Here is an 18,409-nt window from a genome sequence, read left to right on the forward strand (position 1 = left end):
ACTTTCTAATGGCTATTCTGTCTAAGCCTGAGTGAAGGTTATTTATCTATTCCCTGAGAGCCTGAGGTTCCTGCTTTCCAGCTATTAGGAGATCCTGAGATCAGGTCCATCCCTTTCTCTACCTGGGTTCCTATAATATTCAGTATCCTGAGAGTTTAGGATTACTGTGAGAATGAGCCTCCAGTACCCAGTGATACCCTGTCTGTGAGAACAGCCCAGCAATCTTTTCCTTTGGCCTAGAAGGGTGATCACAACAAGAAGTCAATCTATCAAACATATGATGAACTTTTAACTTTCCTACCAATAATTTGTAGGATCAGTTAGATCAGATTATATAGCTAGTGTTGGGTTTTACAGATAGATAGAGAAAGGCAGCCTGAAGAACTTGAAGACTGCTTTGTCAGAAGTCTGTGTAAGGAGGGAGGAGTATCCAGGTTTATAGCCTAGGGACTCCTTTCCATGATCCTCCTTCCTTCCTATTTTACTTTGGTAATAATAAACCCAATTTAATGTTTTAATAAGCTGTAAACTAGTCAAAGAGCATTTGAACTTAAACGTTACTTTTCAGGCCTACACATTCCCGTAGTCTTTGAGTGATATACCAAACCATGAAACATCAAGATTACAAACCTTTCTATCCATAATATCAACCTATTTCAAAGGTAATAATTACAGTTTCACATCTTTAAATTGTTTCTTTTGAAAAACATGAAAAATCATATTTTTTTCAGCAGTCAGCATATTTTTTTCATGTAAAGATGGATTTTCTCTACTCTTTCCAGGTTTTCCATAAAAATATTGATAGCAGCACCTGTCAAATTCCAAGTTCAAAAACTGTAGTAAAATGTTTTGCAATCAACATGTACTTTGTATTGAAGAACTTTTGAACTTTTTTTTACCTATATAACAATGTCATGTACATTTAAGATTTTAGGTACAACTTGATTATTGCAACTTATTTATGAATTGACATATAATCAATATAAAAAGTTCACAAATTTGAAAAAGAGAATATAAGAAAAATCCTTGTATCATGTTGGATATGGAGTGAAAATCTAATAACATAATGCAAGATGTTAGGAAGATTATATAGAATTTCATGTTTTTAATATATTCAAATCAGTCTCAAAATACATTATTTAATAAAATTTAATGATAGTATCTTTTATGTTCAAACCATCCCATATCTCCTCTCCAGACATTCTTTCTGATTATTCTCCATGTCTAGAATGTATTGTGTATTTAATTTTTTTTAATTTTATTTAGAATATTTTTCCATGGTTACATGATTCATGATCTCCCCCCGCCTGCTCTCTTCTACCCTCTCCCAAAGACTACAAGCAGTTCCACTGGGTTATACAGATACTTTTCCAAAACCTATTTCCATAATAGTCATATTTGCAATAAATCAATCCTTTAACATGAAAATCCTAATCACATCCTTATCACAGTACATGGTTGATTATACATTTTTCTAATGCATTTCTGGTTCCAGGTCTTTCTCTGGATGTGGATAGTGTTCTTTTTCCTAAATTCCTCTGGATTGTCCTGGGTCATTGCATTGCTGCTGGTAGAAAAGTCTATTACATTCAGTTGTGCCACAGTGTATCAGTCTGTGTACAATGTTCCCCTGGTTCTGCTCCTTTCACTCTGCATCAATTCCTGGATGTCATTCCAGTTCACATGGAATTCCTCCATTTCTTTATTCATTTAAGCACAATAGTATTCCATCACCAACATATACCACAATTTAGTCAGTCATTCCCCAACTGAAAGACACCCCCTTATTTTCCAAATTTTTTGTCACCAAAAATAGCACAGCTATAAAGATATTTTTGTACAAGTATTTTTTCATATTATCTCTTTGGGACCCAAAACCAGCAGTGATATGACTGCAAAAAAGGGTAGGCATTCATTTAAAGCCCTTTGTGCATAGTTCCACATTGCCCTCCAGAATGGTTGGACTAATTCACAACTCCACCAGCAGTGTTTTAGTGTCCCAGTTTTGCCACATCCCCTGCAATAATTATCACTTTCCTTTGCTGTCATATTGGCCAATCTGCTAGATGTGAGGTGGTACCTCAGAGTTATTTTAATTAGCATTTCTCTAATCAGGAGGGGTTTCGAACACTTTTTCAAGGGCTTATTAATAATTTTGATAAAGTTCACCAAAAGCTAGAATGAATAAAATAGTAGTTTTGTGCAATATGCCAAGGTTTTCCACCCTCAACTGGAACAAAAGAAAAACTTCCTTGGTATAGCAGTTATATTTTTTCTCAAAAAGAAAGTGATTTCAAATAAGTAACAGTGATGTAGAAAATTGTAGCAATTCATCAGAAAATGTGTGTTTGTGATATTTGTGCTTATATTAACAACTAGTAATATCACTTCCCTCTCTAGATGTTTTGGTGAGAGTTTTTTTTTTTTAACAGAAACATAAAGTCCAATAAAGTAGATACCTATCTTTAGATAAAAATCTAGAGACAAAAAAGAAATGTATTTGCTGCCAATTCCAATACTTCTATGAAATATTCTGTGAAGATACAAATGTAAGGTTGGATAAGGGAATGTCTAACTTCCTAATTTTTTTGAAATGCATACTATATCTAGATTTTTCTCTAGAGATGCCACCAATCTTTGCACTTTGGGATCAAAATGATCTTATCTTTTCTTTCCCCCATTTCACCTCAGAGGAAAATGTGACAAAAATCAAGGCAAAGAAATAAAATGTAAATATATTAACAAAGTTTATATTAAACATCAGAAATCAGAAATTCATATTAAACACATATAATTTAAACAGCCTACTCTTCTGGAGATTCAAGGACCCTGCTTTTATTAAATTTTCATACTGAATTGGTCTTATCATTGATCAGTTGTCATAAGAATGTAAGGAAAGCCTAGATAATGACTGACAATTATAGCATAACTATTTTATTTTTATGTACCCATTTTCCTGTAGGGTCCCATAGGTACTGATGTTAGGGAGAAAAAAATACCATTGTATTTATTTTAAGTCAATGAATTTTTGTGTAAGACTATTTGTATTTTTACAATCATGAATGACTATTATTTTATAAGCATAAAAATTATTGAATCCTACTTTTAGAATCGCTACCTACTTTGATCTAATATATTCTTAATTATTTGTAAACAATATGTCATTTGGAGGACAATGCAAGAGATTAACTTATTTTGGATAGAGAAGTAAATAATAACACTCAAGATACAGACACAGACTCCCCCACCCCTTTTTCATCATCTATTATACCTGAATTGCCATAAATTCTTTCTTCTACTACCACTGTATAGACAGGGGGGAATATGTTCTACTGTCATTCAAATATATTTATGGTTTTCTTTCATCAAAGAACATTTAAATGGAATGACTAACTTTTTTTAAAAAAAGCATTTTTTCAAGGGAGCTTAAGGGAAACCTTAGGATGAACACTTTTTATATAACATTGTTATATTTTATTAATTTTTTCTACAGTGACAATTATGTTTTCAAATAAAAAATTTAATGGCTTACACAATTTATTGCAAAAATACATAGATGTATCCCAATCATAACATTAAAAGTAAAGACTGCATATGCCTATAACATATATGTTACCATATTCAAAATAATCCACAGTAATCCTATAATTTAGTCAAGCTAATCCAAATCTAGCTGCTTCACAAACTCTTCAGATAAATCTCTTTGTAGTTTAACAAGCTCTTAGTATTTTATTTAAATAAGTATCTTACACTCCCCACCCTAGCAGTATAAATATTAAAGGAAATGACAAGCTAAATATATCAGGGTATTGATCAAATATTCTCCTTGTCTACTACCTTTGTTAAACAGAGGACACAATGCTAATGGCTCAGTTTTATGTATGAATTGTTAATCATCACAATCATAACATTGGTAACATTTTAATCTATAACTTCAATATATAATGCTCAGGTGACCTAAAATCATAAACCTACCATTGATCCATCTGGCCTCTGGATTATGAACCACAAACTCCTTCCTGAAGAGATCTTCTAAAGACAATCTGGTTTCTGATGAATTTGTAACTTCATCTAAAATAAAGAGGAGGGAATTTTGTTTAGCCTTACAAGATCTTCTCAATAGTGAAAATTTAAAATGTTTTTTTTTTATTTATAAGAGATAATATTTTAGGTGAAAACAATTATTTTAAGCAGTAGAATAGAATTGTCTTTATGTCATCTCAAATGTCAACATTTTATATTAATCTTTATTTTATGACAGAATGCATTATATTTGATTTCTTAACTATGAGCCAAAAGCCTTCTTTATATTTATAATTGAATCCATCCTCTTGAAATGGATCATGAACCCAAAAATTTGAATCATAAATAAAAATACCATTTTAAACTAACCAATATGACTATTTAATCCCAATGTAATATGTTGAAAGTGTAGAAGTTGCAGTTGTCTTTTAGTGAAGTTCACATGTCTACTAGGAAGTAAAATAAATGTGAAAGTCATGGAATATAGGTTCTCAAAAGAAAATAAGAACTTGAAGAATGATAAAATTTAGGATGTCTCAATTTTATACACGTGGCTTTTAAAATAACTTCATTTCTTGTATGTCACAATGATTCTGTTTACTGATATACTAAACACCCTAAAAATAAATTCTTAGCATGACAGCAAAATATTTAATTGCTTTCTAACAGGAAGTCTACTGAATTTAGAGTTATGGGATTTTAGTGTAAAATCCTGAACCTGTTACTTAACCATAAAAGTAATTTTAGTTGTCTTGGACATTCTATCAGTTGCATGTCTGCAAAATGAGGAAGATGGATTGGATGGCATTTAAGGTCCCTTTTAGTTTTAAATGTATTATCCAATGACATTTTGAAAACTTGAATTAAAATTTCATGCATAGTTTTTTTTAGAATTTATTTTAAGTTGGCCTTTAGTGACATAAAACAGAGTGAATACAGCTAACTTTGAATCATTCCTCTGATATATAGCAATTGTTTGAATCTGGGTAAGTGACTTAACTTCTCAGCACTGTAGCAATTGTCAGGAGGTGTCAGTCTACACTGTTGAGCAAGTTCTTTAACATATGATGAGGAAGTTGAGGAACTCTCTACACCAATGACATTATAGAGCCACTCTTGAAAACCAAGTGATATAAATGCATGTTCTCTTCTTATTTCCATTATAGGTATCTAAAAATAACACTAAGATAAATAAGTGAATTTATTTTCCTAACTATTTAAACCAACAGAATAAGGAATCAGACAGATATCCCTGATTAAAATGTCACAGGATTATAGTTTCAGTGTTACAAAGGACATTCAATATCTCTGAGATTTTTTTCAGAGTTCTAAAGTGATTAATCCATTTAGACTGATATTACAGACCCATGTTCTTCTCCCTTGGAGCTCCAAATATTTTCTGCCTGTTTCTTACATGTCACTAACACCATAATCTAAAAAAAAAATTGCTATTTTTTATGTCTTTTGAACTGTGTACACTAATATTAAAGTAACTACCAGATTACCAAATATATACACACACCCAGTTTGTGTGTGTGTGTATGTATATGTGTGTGTGTGTGTGTGTGTGTGCGCGTTTAGTTATAATATGTTGAATTGCAATAGATAGAGTATATTTCTTTACTTCTCTTATGGACTTAGGAATTAACTGATTATGACATTTTTTTTCCTTTCCAAAGTTGAATCATTTATATGACTGTTTTCTGCCTGAGCAAACTCAATGGTTTAATTCCTTCTATATTATTTAAATTCTGAGAGGTCCCTGGATCTTCAAATATTGAGTTAATTACTGATGAAGTATCTGTCAGAGACAGGGTGTGATTCCTGAGACTAGCTTTCTGTTTACTATGTAATATAATTTTCACCAGGAAAGGAAGAAAGAAAGAAAGAAAGAAAGAAAGAAAGAAAGAAAGAAAGAAAGAAAGAAAGAAAGAAAGAAAGAAAGAAAGAAAGAAAGAAAGAAGGAAGGAAGGTGAATTGGAGGGAGTGATAGCGGGAGGGAGGAAAGAAAGGTGGGAAAGAAAACAGCAAAAAAGGAAAAAGAAAGAATAAATTCAATAAATATATGATATATTGTTTATACAGTTCATGGGACAAATAAAAAGGAAATAAAAGCTATTTAAAACATAGAATACAACATCACTTTTATTTTAATAGCTAATATGTAGAATGAGGACTATCATTAGATGTGTTCATAAAACTTTAAAAAAATGAACAGGGAGGGGGCAGCTGGGTGGCTCAGTGGATTGAGAGTCAGGCCTAGAGATGGAAGTTACTAGATTCAAATCTGGCCTCAGACACTTCCCAGCTGTGTGACCCTGGGCAAGTCACTTGACCCTATTACCTAGCCCTTGCCACTCTTCTGGCTTGGAGCCAATACACAGTATTGACTCCAAGTTGGAAGGTAAGTGTTTTTAAAAAAATTAAAAATGAACAGGGAAATGTTATAGTGTTTCTTTTCTTTGTTTTTGTCATAAAATTAACATAATAAACAAATTTTAATAAATAAAATCATTATAGAGCAAATTGTCTAATTGAATCCAAACTGTGAATATTAAGTTTTTTTTTTACTTGAAACTTTCTATGTATTGCAGTAGCTTTTAACCAAATACAGTTATTTAGCCAGTGAAGTAAAGCTGTGACTGACTGCCAAAGAAAGAATTCTTATAGGCTATATAGCCTTTCAGGCATAAAAGGGAGAATGAACTAGACTATTCTTTTAAGATTTTAACTGTATTTATTTCTTTATTTTGCTAATTACATGTAATAGCAAATTTTCACTTAAGTTTTCCAAAGTGAAATTATCCAAATTGTTTCCCTCCCTGCTTCCCACTCCCCTCCAGGAGCTGACAAGCAATTCAATATGGGTTATACATGTATTAGAACATAAAACATATTTCCAGATTGTTCATTTCTGTAAATGAATAATCTTATTTAACTAAAATGTCAAAATGAATATCAAAATAAATAAATGAAAAATTGTATGATTTCATCTGCATTCATACTTAAATTGTCACTTTTTTAAATTCAAATTTTAAAATTTGTTTTAAAATTTGAATTCTAGTTTCTCTCCCTCCCTGTAACTCATGTAAAGGCAGTTTGTTCAGCCATTCCCCAATTTAAAGGCCTCCTCTCATTTTCCAATTTTTTTCCAATACAAAGAGGGAATCTATGAATACTTTTGTACAAGTTGTTTTCCTTATTATCTCTTTAAGGTATAAACCCAGCAGTGCTATGGCTGGATCAAAGGGCAGACAGAGTTTTAGCACCCTTTGGACATAACTCCAAATTGCCCTTCAGAATGGTTAGATCAATTCAGAACTCCATCAGCAATGCATTAATGTCTCAACTTTGCCACATCCCCTCCAGCATTCATTACTTTCCTTAGCTGTCATGTTAGCCAATCTGCTAGGTGTGAGGTGATACCTCAGAGTGGTTGTGATTTACATTTTTCTGATTATAAGAGATTTAGAAAAATTTGCATGTGTTTATTAAGTTTGGATTAATTTAACTGAAAATTGTGTATTCATGTCCTTTGTCCATTCATCAATTGAAGAATGGCTTGAATTTTTGTACAATTGATTCAGTTCTTTATAAATTTGAGTAGTTAGATTTTTGTCAGAGGTTTTTGTTATGAAGATTGTTTCCCAATTTGTTGCTTCCCTTCTAGTTTTAGATGTATTAATTTTGTTTGTACAAAAACTTTTTAAATTGATGTAACCAAATTATTGATTTTGTATTTTGTCATTTTTTTCTAGCTTTTGTCTTGCTTGGTTTTAAAGTCTTTCCTTTCCCAAAGATCTGACATGTATAATATTCTTTTTTCACTTAATTTGCTTATACTTTCCTTCTTTATATTCAAATCATTCACCCATTCTGAATTTATCTTGGTGTAGTGTGTGAGATGTTGATGCAAACCTAATCTCTCACATACTGTCTTCCAATTTTCCCTGCAGTCTTTTTTTTTTTATCAAATACTGGGTTTTGGTGCCCAAAATTGGGATCTTTGGGCTAATTATACACTGTCTTTCTGAGGACATTTAACCCTAGTTTATTCCAGTGATCCTCCTATCTGTCTCTTAGCCAGTACCAAATTGTTTTGAAGACCACTACTTTATAGTTTGAGATCTGGGACTACAAGTCCTCCTTCATTTGAATTTTTTTTTTCATGATTTCCCTGGATATCCTTGATCTTTTGTTCCTCCAAATAGACTTTGTTATGTTTTATTTTTTTTTCTAATTCAGTAAAGAAGTTTCTTGGAAGTTCAATGGGTTTGGCACTAAATAAGTAAATCAATTTGGGCAAGATTGTCATTTTTATTATGTTAGCTCTTCCTACCCATAAGCAATCAATGTTTTTTCCAATTGTTTCCATCTAGTTTTAATTGTGTGCAAAGTGTTTTGTAATTGTGTTCATATAGTTCCTGTGTTTGTATTGGCAGATAGATTCCTAAGTATTTATATTGTCTAGGGTGATTTTAAATGGAATTTCTCTTTCTAATCCTTGCTGCTGAAATGGGTTGGAGATATATAAAAATGTTGATGACTTATGGGGGTTTATTTTGTATCCTGCGATTTTGCTAAAGTTGTTGATTATTTTGACTAACTTTTTGGTTGATTTTCTAGGATTCTTTAAGTAGACCACCATATCATCTACAAAGAGTGATAGCTTGGTCTCCTCATTGCCTATTTTAATACCTTCAATTTATTTTTCTTCTCTAATTGCTACTGCTAGTGTTTTTAGTACAATATTAAATAAAAGAGGTGATAATGGGCATCTTTGTTTCACTCATGATCTTATTGGAAAGGCTTCTATTTTATCCCTAATTGCAGATGATGTTTGCTAATGGTTTTAGATATATACTGGTTATTATTTTTAGAAAAGGCCCTTTTATTCCGATACTTTCTAGAGTTTTCAATATGAATGAGTGTTGTATTTTGTCTAAGGCTTTTCCCACATCTATTGAGATAATCATGGGATTTTTGTCAGTTTACTTGTTAATATGGTCAATTATGTGGATGGTTTTCTTAATATTGAACCATCCTTGCATACCTGGTATGAATCCTACCTGGTCATAGTGAATAACCCTTGGGAGAAGTTGCTGGAGTCTTTTTGGTAGTATTCAATTAATAATTTCCCATCTATATTCATTCGGGTGATAGGCTAGGGAGAAAGTTTTCTTTCTCTGTTTTTACCTACCTGATTTTAGGATCAGTATTATATTTGTGTCATGAAGTAAATTTGGTAGAATCCCTTCTTTGCTTATTCTGTCAAATGTTTGTGTAATATTGGGTTTAGTTGTTTGAATATTTGTTAAGAATTCATTTGTGAATCCAACTGGATTTGGGGATTTTTTTCTAAAGGAGATCATTGATGGTTTGTTCAATTTATTTTTCTGATATGGGGTTGTTTAGGTAATCTATTTCTTCCTCTGTTAGTCTAGGCAATTTATATTTTTTTAAGTATTCATCCATATCACCTAGATTGACATATATGTTGCTATATAATTGGGCATAATAGTTTTTAATGATTGCATTAATTTACTCTTCATTAGAGATGAGATCTCCCTTTTCATCTTGGATATTGTCAATTTAATTTTCTTCTTTCCTTCATTTAATTAGATTAACCAGTACTTTGTCTATTTAATTTGTTTTTTCAAAGTACAAGCTTCTAGGCTTATTATTAAATCAATAATTCTTTGACTTTAAGTTTGATTAATTTCTCCTTTGGTTTTTAGGATCTCTAATTTAGTCTTCATCTGAGGATTTTTAATTTGTTCATTTTCTAGATTTTTAATATGAATGCCCAATTCAATGGCCTCTGCCTTCCCTAATGTGTTAATTTATGAACTCATGGATATAAATTTCCTTCTGAGTACTGCTTTGGCTGCATCTGATAAATTTTGAAAGGATGTCTAATCATTGTCATTTTCTTCAATGAAATTATTGTTTCTATGATTTGTTCTTTGACTAAGCAGTTTTGGAGAATCATATTGTTTAATTTCAAATTAATTTTTGATTTGCCTCTCCATGGACACTTACTAATTATTATTTTCATTGCATTATGATCTGAGAAGGTTATGTTTATTATTTCTGCTCTTTTGCACTTGTTTTCAATGATTTTATGCCCTAATACATGGTCAATTTTTGTGAATGTGCCATGTGCTGCTGAAGAGAAGGTGTATTCCTTTTTGTCCCTATTATTTTTTCTTCACATATCTACTAACTCTAATTTTTTCAAGATTTCATTCACTTCTCTTACCTCTTTCCTATTTATTTTTGGTTTGATTTATCTAGTTCAGATAGAGGAAGGTTCAGGTCTCTCAGTAGTAAAGTTCTTCTAACTATTTCATCCTTGAGCTCCTCTAGTTTCTTCTTTAGAAATTTGGATGCTATGCATTTTGGTGCATAGATGTTGAGTACGGATATTTCCTCATTGTCTATACTGCCTTTTATCAGGATGTAATTACCTCCCCTATTTCTTTTAACTAGATTTATTTTTACTTTGCTTTTGTCAAATATAATGATGGTGACTCTTGCTTTCTTTTTATCTGTTGTTGCCCAATAGATTTGGCTCCATCCTCTTACTTTCACCCAATGCGTATCTACCTTCCTCATGTGTGTTTCTTGTATACAGCATATGGTAGATTTTTGGATTCTAATATATTCTGCAATTTGCTTGTGTTTTATGGATGAGTTCATTTCATTCACATCCAGAGTTATGATTACCACCTGTGTATTTCCCAGCATTTTGATTTCTGCTCCTACTCCTGCCTTTTCTTCTTCCCCTAGTTCCTTCTACACCAATGTTTGTTTTAAATCAGTCCCCCTAGTTCCCACCCTTATTTTACTTGTTTTCTACCCCTCTCTTTCTTCTTATTCTCCCCTTATTTTCTTTGCAGTCTTTTTAAAAGTAACCCCCACCCTTTCCATCCCTTATACTGCTTTGCTCCCCACCAGTTTTTTTTTTACTGTTCTACTCCCCAATAGGGCATGTATTTCTTCTTTGCCCCAATGGATTGGATAGTCCTTCCATTTTTGGGTCAATTTCAATGCATATAAGTGTTGAGTATTTCCTATGTCCAACCTTTTTACCCTTCCAATTTATTGATGTTCTTCCCCATCCCATCATGAGCTTCTTTGTGACATAAGTTTACACCCTTTTGTTTCTTTTCCCATTTCTTTTTGTATTAACCTCTTTTTTACCTCTAGTTGTAAATATATATTATATATACACATGTATATGTATTTATGCATACATATATCCATATATCTATTTATATCTTGTTATTTCATCCTATACAGTTTGCCACTTTTCCCTCTAAGTGTAATTGTTCTAGCTGCCCAGGTGATAACAACAGTTTTTAAGAGTTACCAATGACCCCTCTTCTTATGGGGATACATATCATTTTAACTTATTGAGTCTCTTAAGAAAAAGGTTTTGTTTTTTTTGTTGTTGTTTTGTCTTATTTTTCATTTTCCCTCTTTTTTAATTACCTTTTGATGACTCTCTTGAGTTCTCTGCTTGAACATCAAATTTTCTGTCCAAGTCTGGTCTTTTCTTTATAAATTCTTGGAATTCTTCTATTTAGTTGAATGACCATACTTTCCCCTGTAAGAATATAGTCAGTTTTGATGGGTAGTTAATTCTTGGTGGTATACCTAGTTCCCTTGCTTTCCGGAATATAATTTCCCTTGCCTTTTGTTCCTTCAGGATAGATGCAGCCAGATCCTTTGTTATCCTCACTGTGGTTCTATGGTATCTGAATGACTTCTTCTTGGCAGCTTATAATTATTTTCCTTTGGTCTGATAGTTCTTGAATTTGGCTATAATATTCCTGGGTGTTGTCAGTTGGGAATTAAGTACAGGTGGAGATATGTGGATTCTTTCAATATCTACTTTTCTCTCTTGTTCTAGAATATTGGGGCAGTTTTTTTTTTATAATTTCCTGTAGTATTATAGCCAGGCTTTTTCTTTTGCCATGGTTTTCTGGTAGACCAATGATCCTTGCATTGTCTCTCCTGGAACAATTTTCTAAATCTTCTGTTTTGTGAATGAGATGCTTCATATTTTCCTCATTTTTTCATTCTTTTTACTTTGTTTTATAGTGTCCTGCTGACTTGTGAAGTAACTTAATTCTAGTTGTTGTATTCTGGTTCTTAATGACTGAATTTCATCCCTGTTTTTTTGGTTATCCTACTATTTCTGGTCTGATTTTCTTTGGAGGTCATCTTTCATCCTCTTTGCATCATCTCTCATATACTTTGCCTCATTTTCAAGCTGGTTGATTTTGGATTTCAAGATACTATTTTCTTTTTCCAGATGACTTATCTTATTTTTAAGTTCTTTTCTCAATTGCCTCCAGCCTCTATTAATTGTCTTTTGAATTGCATCTTGACTTCTTCCAAAGCCTGCATCCAATTTGCTGGGATTTCTGATTCATGCTTTGCCGATCCCTCCTCCTCTGTTCTGTTTGCTCTTAGTTCGTTGCCTGTATATAAGCTGTCTATTGTAATTTCTTTTTTTTTTATATTGTTTGCTCATATTTACCCCTTCTTTACTCCCTGTATTTGTCTGTGCTCTTGCTCCTCTCATTTTTTTTTTGTTTTGGGGCTTTCTTTCAGTCTCCCCTCTTGCAGCTTTGTCAGATCTCTCAGTGCAATCTGTGGGGGAGTGGTGTTTGAGTTTGAGCTTCCCTGTCCTCTGGAGACTTTTGATTGGATTAAAATCCAGCAGTCTGTGAGGGAGGGTTGTTGGAGATTGAACTTCCTTGACCTCTGAAGGCTTTTGATGGGATTAAGTTTAGCTGGGTTGGGTTGAATATGCTCTGAGGCCAACATCTTCTGAAAGGCTGGAGTAATATGGAGGGTCTCCACCTCTGTGGCCAGGCTTCCTGCTCTGCACCCCCTCTCCAACTCCTTCCCCACAACCTGTGTTTAATGCTCTGAGCCTGGCACAGCCCTGCCCATAAGGTACACCCTCTAGACAAGTGCCTTTGCCCGCTGAGAGGTTCCCACTGCCACTAGAGGCTTAGTGCTCTAGGTGTGTGTGGGGTTAGGGGTCCTGGGACCTTCCTTCTGCCTTCCCCTTAAACCCTAGTGTTCTTGAATTCTGGCTTTTGGGCAGCGTACCTTTTGGATTGCGTCCACCAGGAGGGTTCCTTGGCTCTATCTTTTTCTTAGGTTTGATTTTCAGTCGCCTAGGAGTATTTACTTTGTAATTGGTAAGGAAGGGTATTCAGAAGTTTGAACTTTTGCTGCTTCTATGCTGCCAGCTTGACTATGCCTCCGTGATTCATATTTTAGTAAGTGACAATAGTTGAAATGTTATTTTTGTTGGACATGTGATTTCATTGGTAGAATGAAATGTTAATGAGTGATTTACATTTTCCAATGCAGATGAGCACAACTTACATTAATACTACAGAGATGTCTGGGAAAGAAGTTTAGTAAACTTACCCAGAGTCAAATAGACAATAGGAGTCAAAAGGAGAATTTGAAACTATATCTTCTTTATTTCAAGGTTGGCTCTCCATTTAATATGTCTTGTTGTTTCTCTCTATGTTAATAAATTGGAGTAAAATCTGACTATAAATTCATTGTTCTTCCCTTTGAGATCAAAGCAATAAATTTAATCTTTTTTTAATACAGTCATTCATATAGCAATCAAATATTCCTCACATCATAAGTTGTCCTTTTCCCTAAACTAAATAGGTTCATTTTTAACCACACACACATGCACAAATACACATGCACATGTACACAAACACACACACACACACACACACACACACACACACACACACACACACACACACACATATATATATATATATATATATATATATATATATTTAAGGTAGGTATTATGAAGGGAAATTCTTGGTTCTCTTTGTCTATTCTAAGTTTACCCTTATGAAAAGAGAATCCTTTATTCTCTTTGCTTAGTTGGAGTGGTACCTCACTAGATTTTGAAGACAGGATTAACTCTCCTTTGTCTACCTTTTGATTGAATCAACAAAAGCTTGAATTGGGTGGAGGAGATTGCAAACCACTTAGTGAATTAATACCCTAGTTGTTGCTATGTGAGAAGCCAGCAAGACACTTGGAGAGCTCCACCCATTTTCTAACTCAAACAGCCAGAAACTTTTCAGTTCTTTTAAGAGTACATGCCCTCAGAAACTGTGTACCCTTTTAATACGTATTCACCTCTCCAGAAAGTGTTAATTGGTTCCCCCAGACCCTGACCCTTGGCCAGTAGGAGACTATTTGGAAGTTGTTATTGGCCCCTAAGAAGAGGGCAAGAGATAAGGAGTCACCATAAAAGTAAACCCAGAACTCAATCTGAAGAGATGGTTTTGGAGAAGATAGTCTGAAGAGATTATCTTCTGGGGATAGTCTTCTAACTGGGGAGAGTCTTCAAGAGAGCTTTTCTGGAGACTGAACCTTGGATTGTGGTCTTGGAGCTTGGATTCAACTTAGATTCTGACTCCTGGACTACTTTATTGGGTGAGAAAAAAGGGCTGACCCCTTTCCTAGTTTCCTAAGAGACTAGCTTCCATTTTACAGGAGGCCTTATAGTTACTCACTATTGGCCCTCCTGGCTGAAGACTTGTATAGGTATTTTTTCTAACCTTCCTCACATTTCTCAACTTTAATTTTTCCCCCATATTTTGGTAAATAAACTTCTGACTTGAGATATAATAATTTTGGGAACCATGTTATTACACATAATTTAAGTCCATCCACTAAAATAACTTTTATAGTATGTAGTATAGGGAACTTATATGGTAAAATGAATGGAGTGCTAGTTAGAGTTTGGAATACTCATCTTTATGAACTCAAATCTCCTTCAGGTAGTTGTATGACCCTGGGCATATTACTGACTCTGTCTCAGTTCATCATCAGCAAAATGAGAGAGAGAAGGAAATGGCAAACCACTCTAATATCTTTGCCAAGAAAATCGCAAATGGGGTCACAAAGAGTCAGACAAAATGGAACAACTGAATAAAAACACATGCTTTTTAAAATTATTAGAGTCAGACAATAAAGTTGAAAATTATAATTCATATTTAGTCTGATATTCTTTATTATTAATAATAATTTTGTTAATCCTGCAAAGATTTAATCACCCTGTATAACTTTAATGTAATATGGGAAGAGTATTGAGCTTACAAAACATGTTTTTTTTTTTAATTTTTGTCTTTTAAGGAGAAAGAATCTACTTGTACAAAAATATTTATATTTTTTTAATTGGCAAAGAATTGGAAATTGAGGGGATGTCTATCAGTTGGGGACTGGCAGAAAACTTTGTGGTACATGTTGGTGATAGAATATTATTGTGCTTTAAGAAATGATAAGCAAGATGATTTTAGGAAAAAACTGGAAAGATCTGCAGGAACTGATGCCAAGTGAAATAAGTAGAACTGAAGAACATTGTACACAATAATAGCAATATGTTTATCTGTGAAAACTTGACTACTATCAGCAATGCTATGATCTGGGACAACCCTGAAAGATTTGTGATGGAAAATGCTCTCCAAATATAGAGAAAAAACTGTTTGAGTCCTCATTCACAGAACAAACTATTGGAATCTTCTTTCATATCACTGTATTTATAATTTTATTTGGAGTTTTTAGTTATATATGAGTTTGCTTTTACAACAATGATCAGTATTGAAGTGTTTTTTGCATGACAGTTAAAATATAATTTTAAACAAAGAACAAAGAAAAAACTCCCCTTTTTAAAAGTAAGATATTTTCAGGGAATTGTCTCTACAGTCATATAACGTGAATTTTTATTCTAAAGAGATTTGACCTAGAATATTATTTAAAAAACAAACAACAATCATAATAACTAAATTATGAGACTTTACATTTGTATTTATAAAATACAGTGAACAGGGACGCATTGTGGGTGATCCTCAGCAAGCTCGGTTACCCAGCAAAATTCGTCAAACTGATCCAGCTCTTCCATGTCAACATGCAGGGGAAGTCCTATCTGGTGGAGAGACTTCTGATCGCTTCAACATCTCCAATGGCATGAAACAAGGCTGTGTTCTCTCTCCGGTACTATTCAACCTATTTTTCACCCAAGTATTACGACATGCTGTGATGGATCTAGACCTGGGCATCTACATCAAATACCGACTGGATGGCTCACTATTCGACCTTCACAGCCTGACTGCAAAAACAAAGACAACAGAGAGACTCATCCTGGAAGCTCTCTTTGCAGATGACTGTGCTCTCATGGCCCACCAAGTAAATCATCTCCAAACCATTGTGGACAGATTCTCCTCCGCAACAAAACTGTTTGGCCTGACTATCAGCCTCAGCAAAACTGAGGTGCTGTTCCAACCTGCACCAGGGAGGCCAACGAACCAGCCATGCATTACAATCGACAGCACACAGCTTTCTAATGTCAACACTTTCAAGTACCTGGGAAGCACCATCGCCAACGACGGGTCCCTTGACCACGAGATTAATGCCAGGATCCAAAAGGCCAGCCAGGCACTTGGGCGGCTGCACTGCAAAGTCCTCCAACACAGCTCAAAGTGTATAATGCAGTGGTCGTCAGCTCACTCCTGTAAGGTTGTGAAACATGGACACTGTACCGGAAGCACATGAAACAGCTGGAGCAATTCCACCAACACTCTCTCCGGTCAATCATGAGGATCGAATGGCAGGACTGAATCACCAATCAGGAAGTCCTCGACAGAGCCAACTCCACCAGCATCAAAGTCATGGTCCTCAAAATCCAGCTACGATCGTCTGGACACGCCATCCGCATGGACCCACAGCGAATACCAAGACAGATATTCTATGGTGAACTGTCAGCTGGACTCAGGAAACAAGGCCGACCAAAGAAAAGATTCAAGGATCAGCTAAAGTCCAACTTGAAGTGGGCTGGCATTACACCAAAGCAACTAGAACTCGCTGCCTCTGACAGAAGCAGCTGGCGAACCCACATTCACCATGCCGCCGCCACCTTTGAAGATGAGCGAAGTCAACGTCTTGCCGCTGCGCGTGAATGCCTACACCAGGCCACAACCGCAACTCCTGTAACAACTGGAGTCCCATGCCCCATGTGCCACAAAATTTGCGCCTCAGCCTTTGAACTCCAAAGTCACATGAGGGTACACCGTAGATGAAACTGCACAAAGACAATAGTCATTCTCGATCACCGAGAGACTACCACTACTATATAAAATACATTGTTGTTGAATTTAATCTACAGAGACATTTTGTGATCCTAGTTCTATCATCAAATATATTACATATCTTTTCTATTTATAAGAGTTCAAAAATGGAGATCTAGTACCTATAATAACATGAAGGAACCTGCCAATAGCAAGCTTTTGGGGAATCAGGCCCTGTAAAAAGGTCCTTTTGAGAACTTCTCTGTAGGTTACCACTAGAGATAGCATTCGAGGTAGACATCAATTCTTTGGCCAACTCTCTTTGGTTCTAATCTTTCTACCAATTTCAAATCTATTAACTTTTTTTAATATCTAGTCTGTATCTTTTCATCTTATCTAGGAGAAATTGGTAAAAAATTTTGTCAAATTCCATACTGAAATTGAAATAAATTATGTCAGCTTACATTTCCCTAATCTAACTAGGTTGATAACACTGGCAATACAGGAAATTAAGTCTATCTTTCTCTCTCCTATTCCCCTACCACCTTGTATTGTTTAGTCTTCTTTTCAAAGATGATCAATGACATCACAGATAATATTTTGACTCAGTCTTGAATTGAAGTAAAACAGTTGCACAAAGTCATTAAGGCTCACTTTCTCTTTCAGAATTATCCAAATCCAGACAAACATTAGAATAACTGGTGCTGGCCCAAGATGAAGTGAATGACCTTAGAATCCTCAATTTCTGACTAAACTTTAAGCATTACAGAGTGCTTGCCTCACATGACTTCATCCTCAATGAAAAAATATTTTAATCAACCCATTCCATTATGGGAAGTCTTCATTGCTTCCAGGAGATATTCATTGATGGGTATGAGGTCTGTTGATTATCCTTAACCTGCAGAGATGATATTCCCTGCTATGGCCATTGAGTCTGTTACAATTTCTTAGAGTCACAGGTGAGAGTTGAGTGAAAAGCATATCCTAGTGGGATCAATATATACACATATGTGTATATACTCATATATATATATATATATATATATTTTATGTGAACATAGATATGCATATATACAGAGATATGTTCCTGTATAAGTAGACAAAATGAATAGTTTTAATATTCAATCAACTAAAATCCTATAAAAATTCCACTTGTCTTTTGAAGTTTATGCCAAATTTTATCTTCTCTATAATGTCTTTTCTCTAAGTTATATTATTCCCCATAGGGAAATAATTTTCCATAATCT

At 34.1% G+C, this 18,409-nt stretch overlaps 1 protein-coding gene across 1 annotated transcript in view; it reads right to left on the reverse strand.

The window, feature by feature from the left end:
• Positions 1–18,409, reverse strand: part of DPP10 (dipeptidyl peptidase like 10) — an 881,130-nt gene that overhangs the window by 575,998 nt on the left and 286,723 nt on the right. The window contains exon 3 of the mRNA XM_007494071.3: positions 3,976–4,071. Within this exon, the coding sequence (XP_007494133.1) occupies positions 3,976–4,071 (96 nt within the window). The remainder of the gene's footprint in view (positions 1–3,975; positions 4,072–18,409) is intronic.

This window comes from Monodelphis domestica, chromosome 4, assembly GCF_027887165.1.
Source record: "Monodelphis domestica isolate mMonDom1 chromosome 4, mMonDom1.pri, whole genome shotgun sequence".
In the NCBI taxonomy this organism is placed as follows: Eukaryota; Metazoa; Chordata; class Mammalia; order Didelphimorphia; family Didelphidae; genus Monodelphis; species Monodelphis domestica.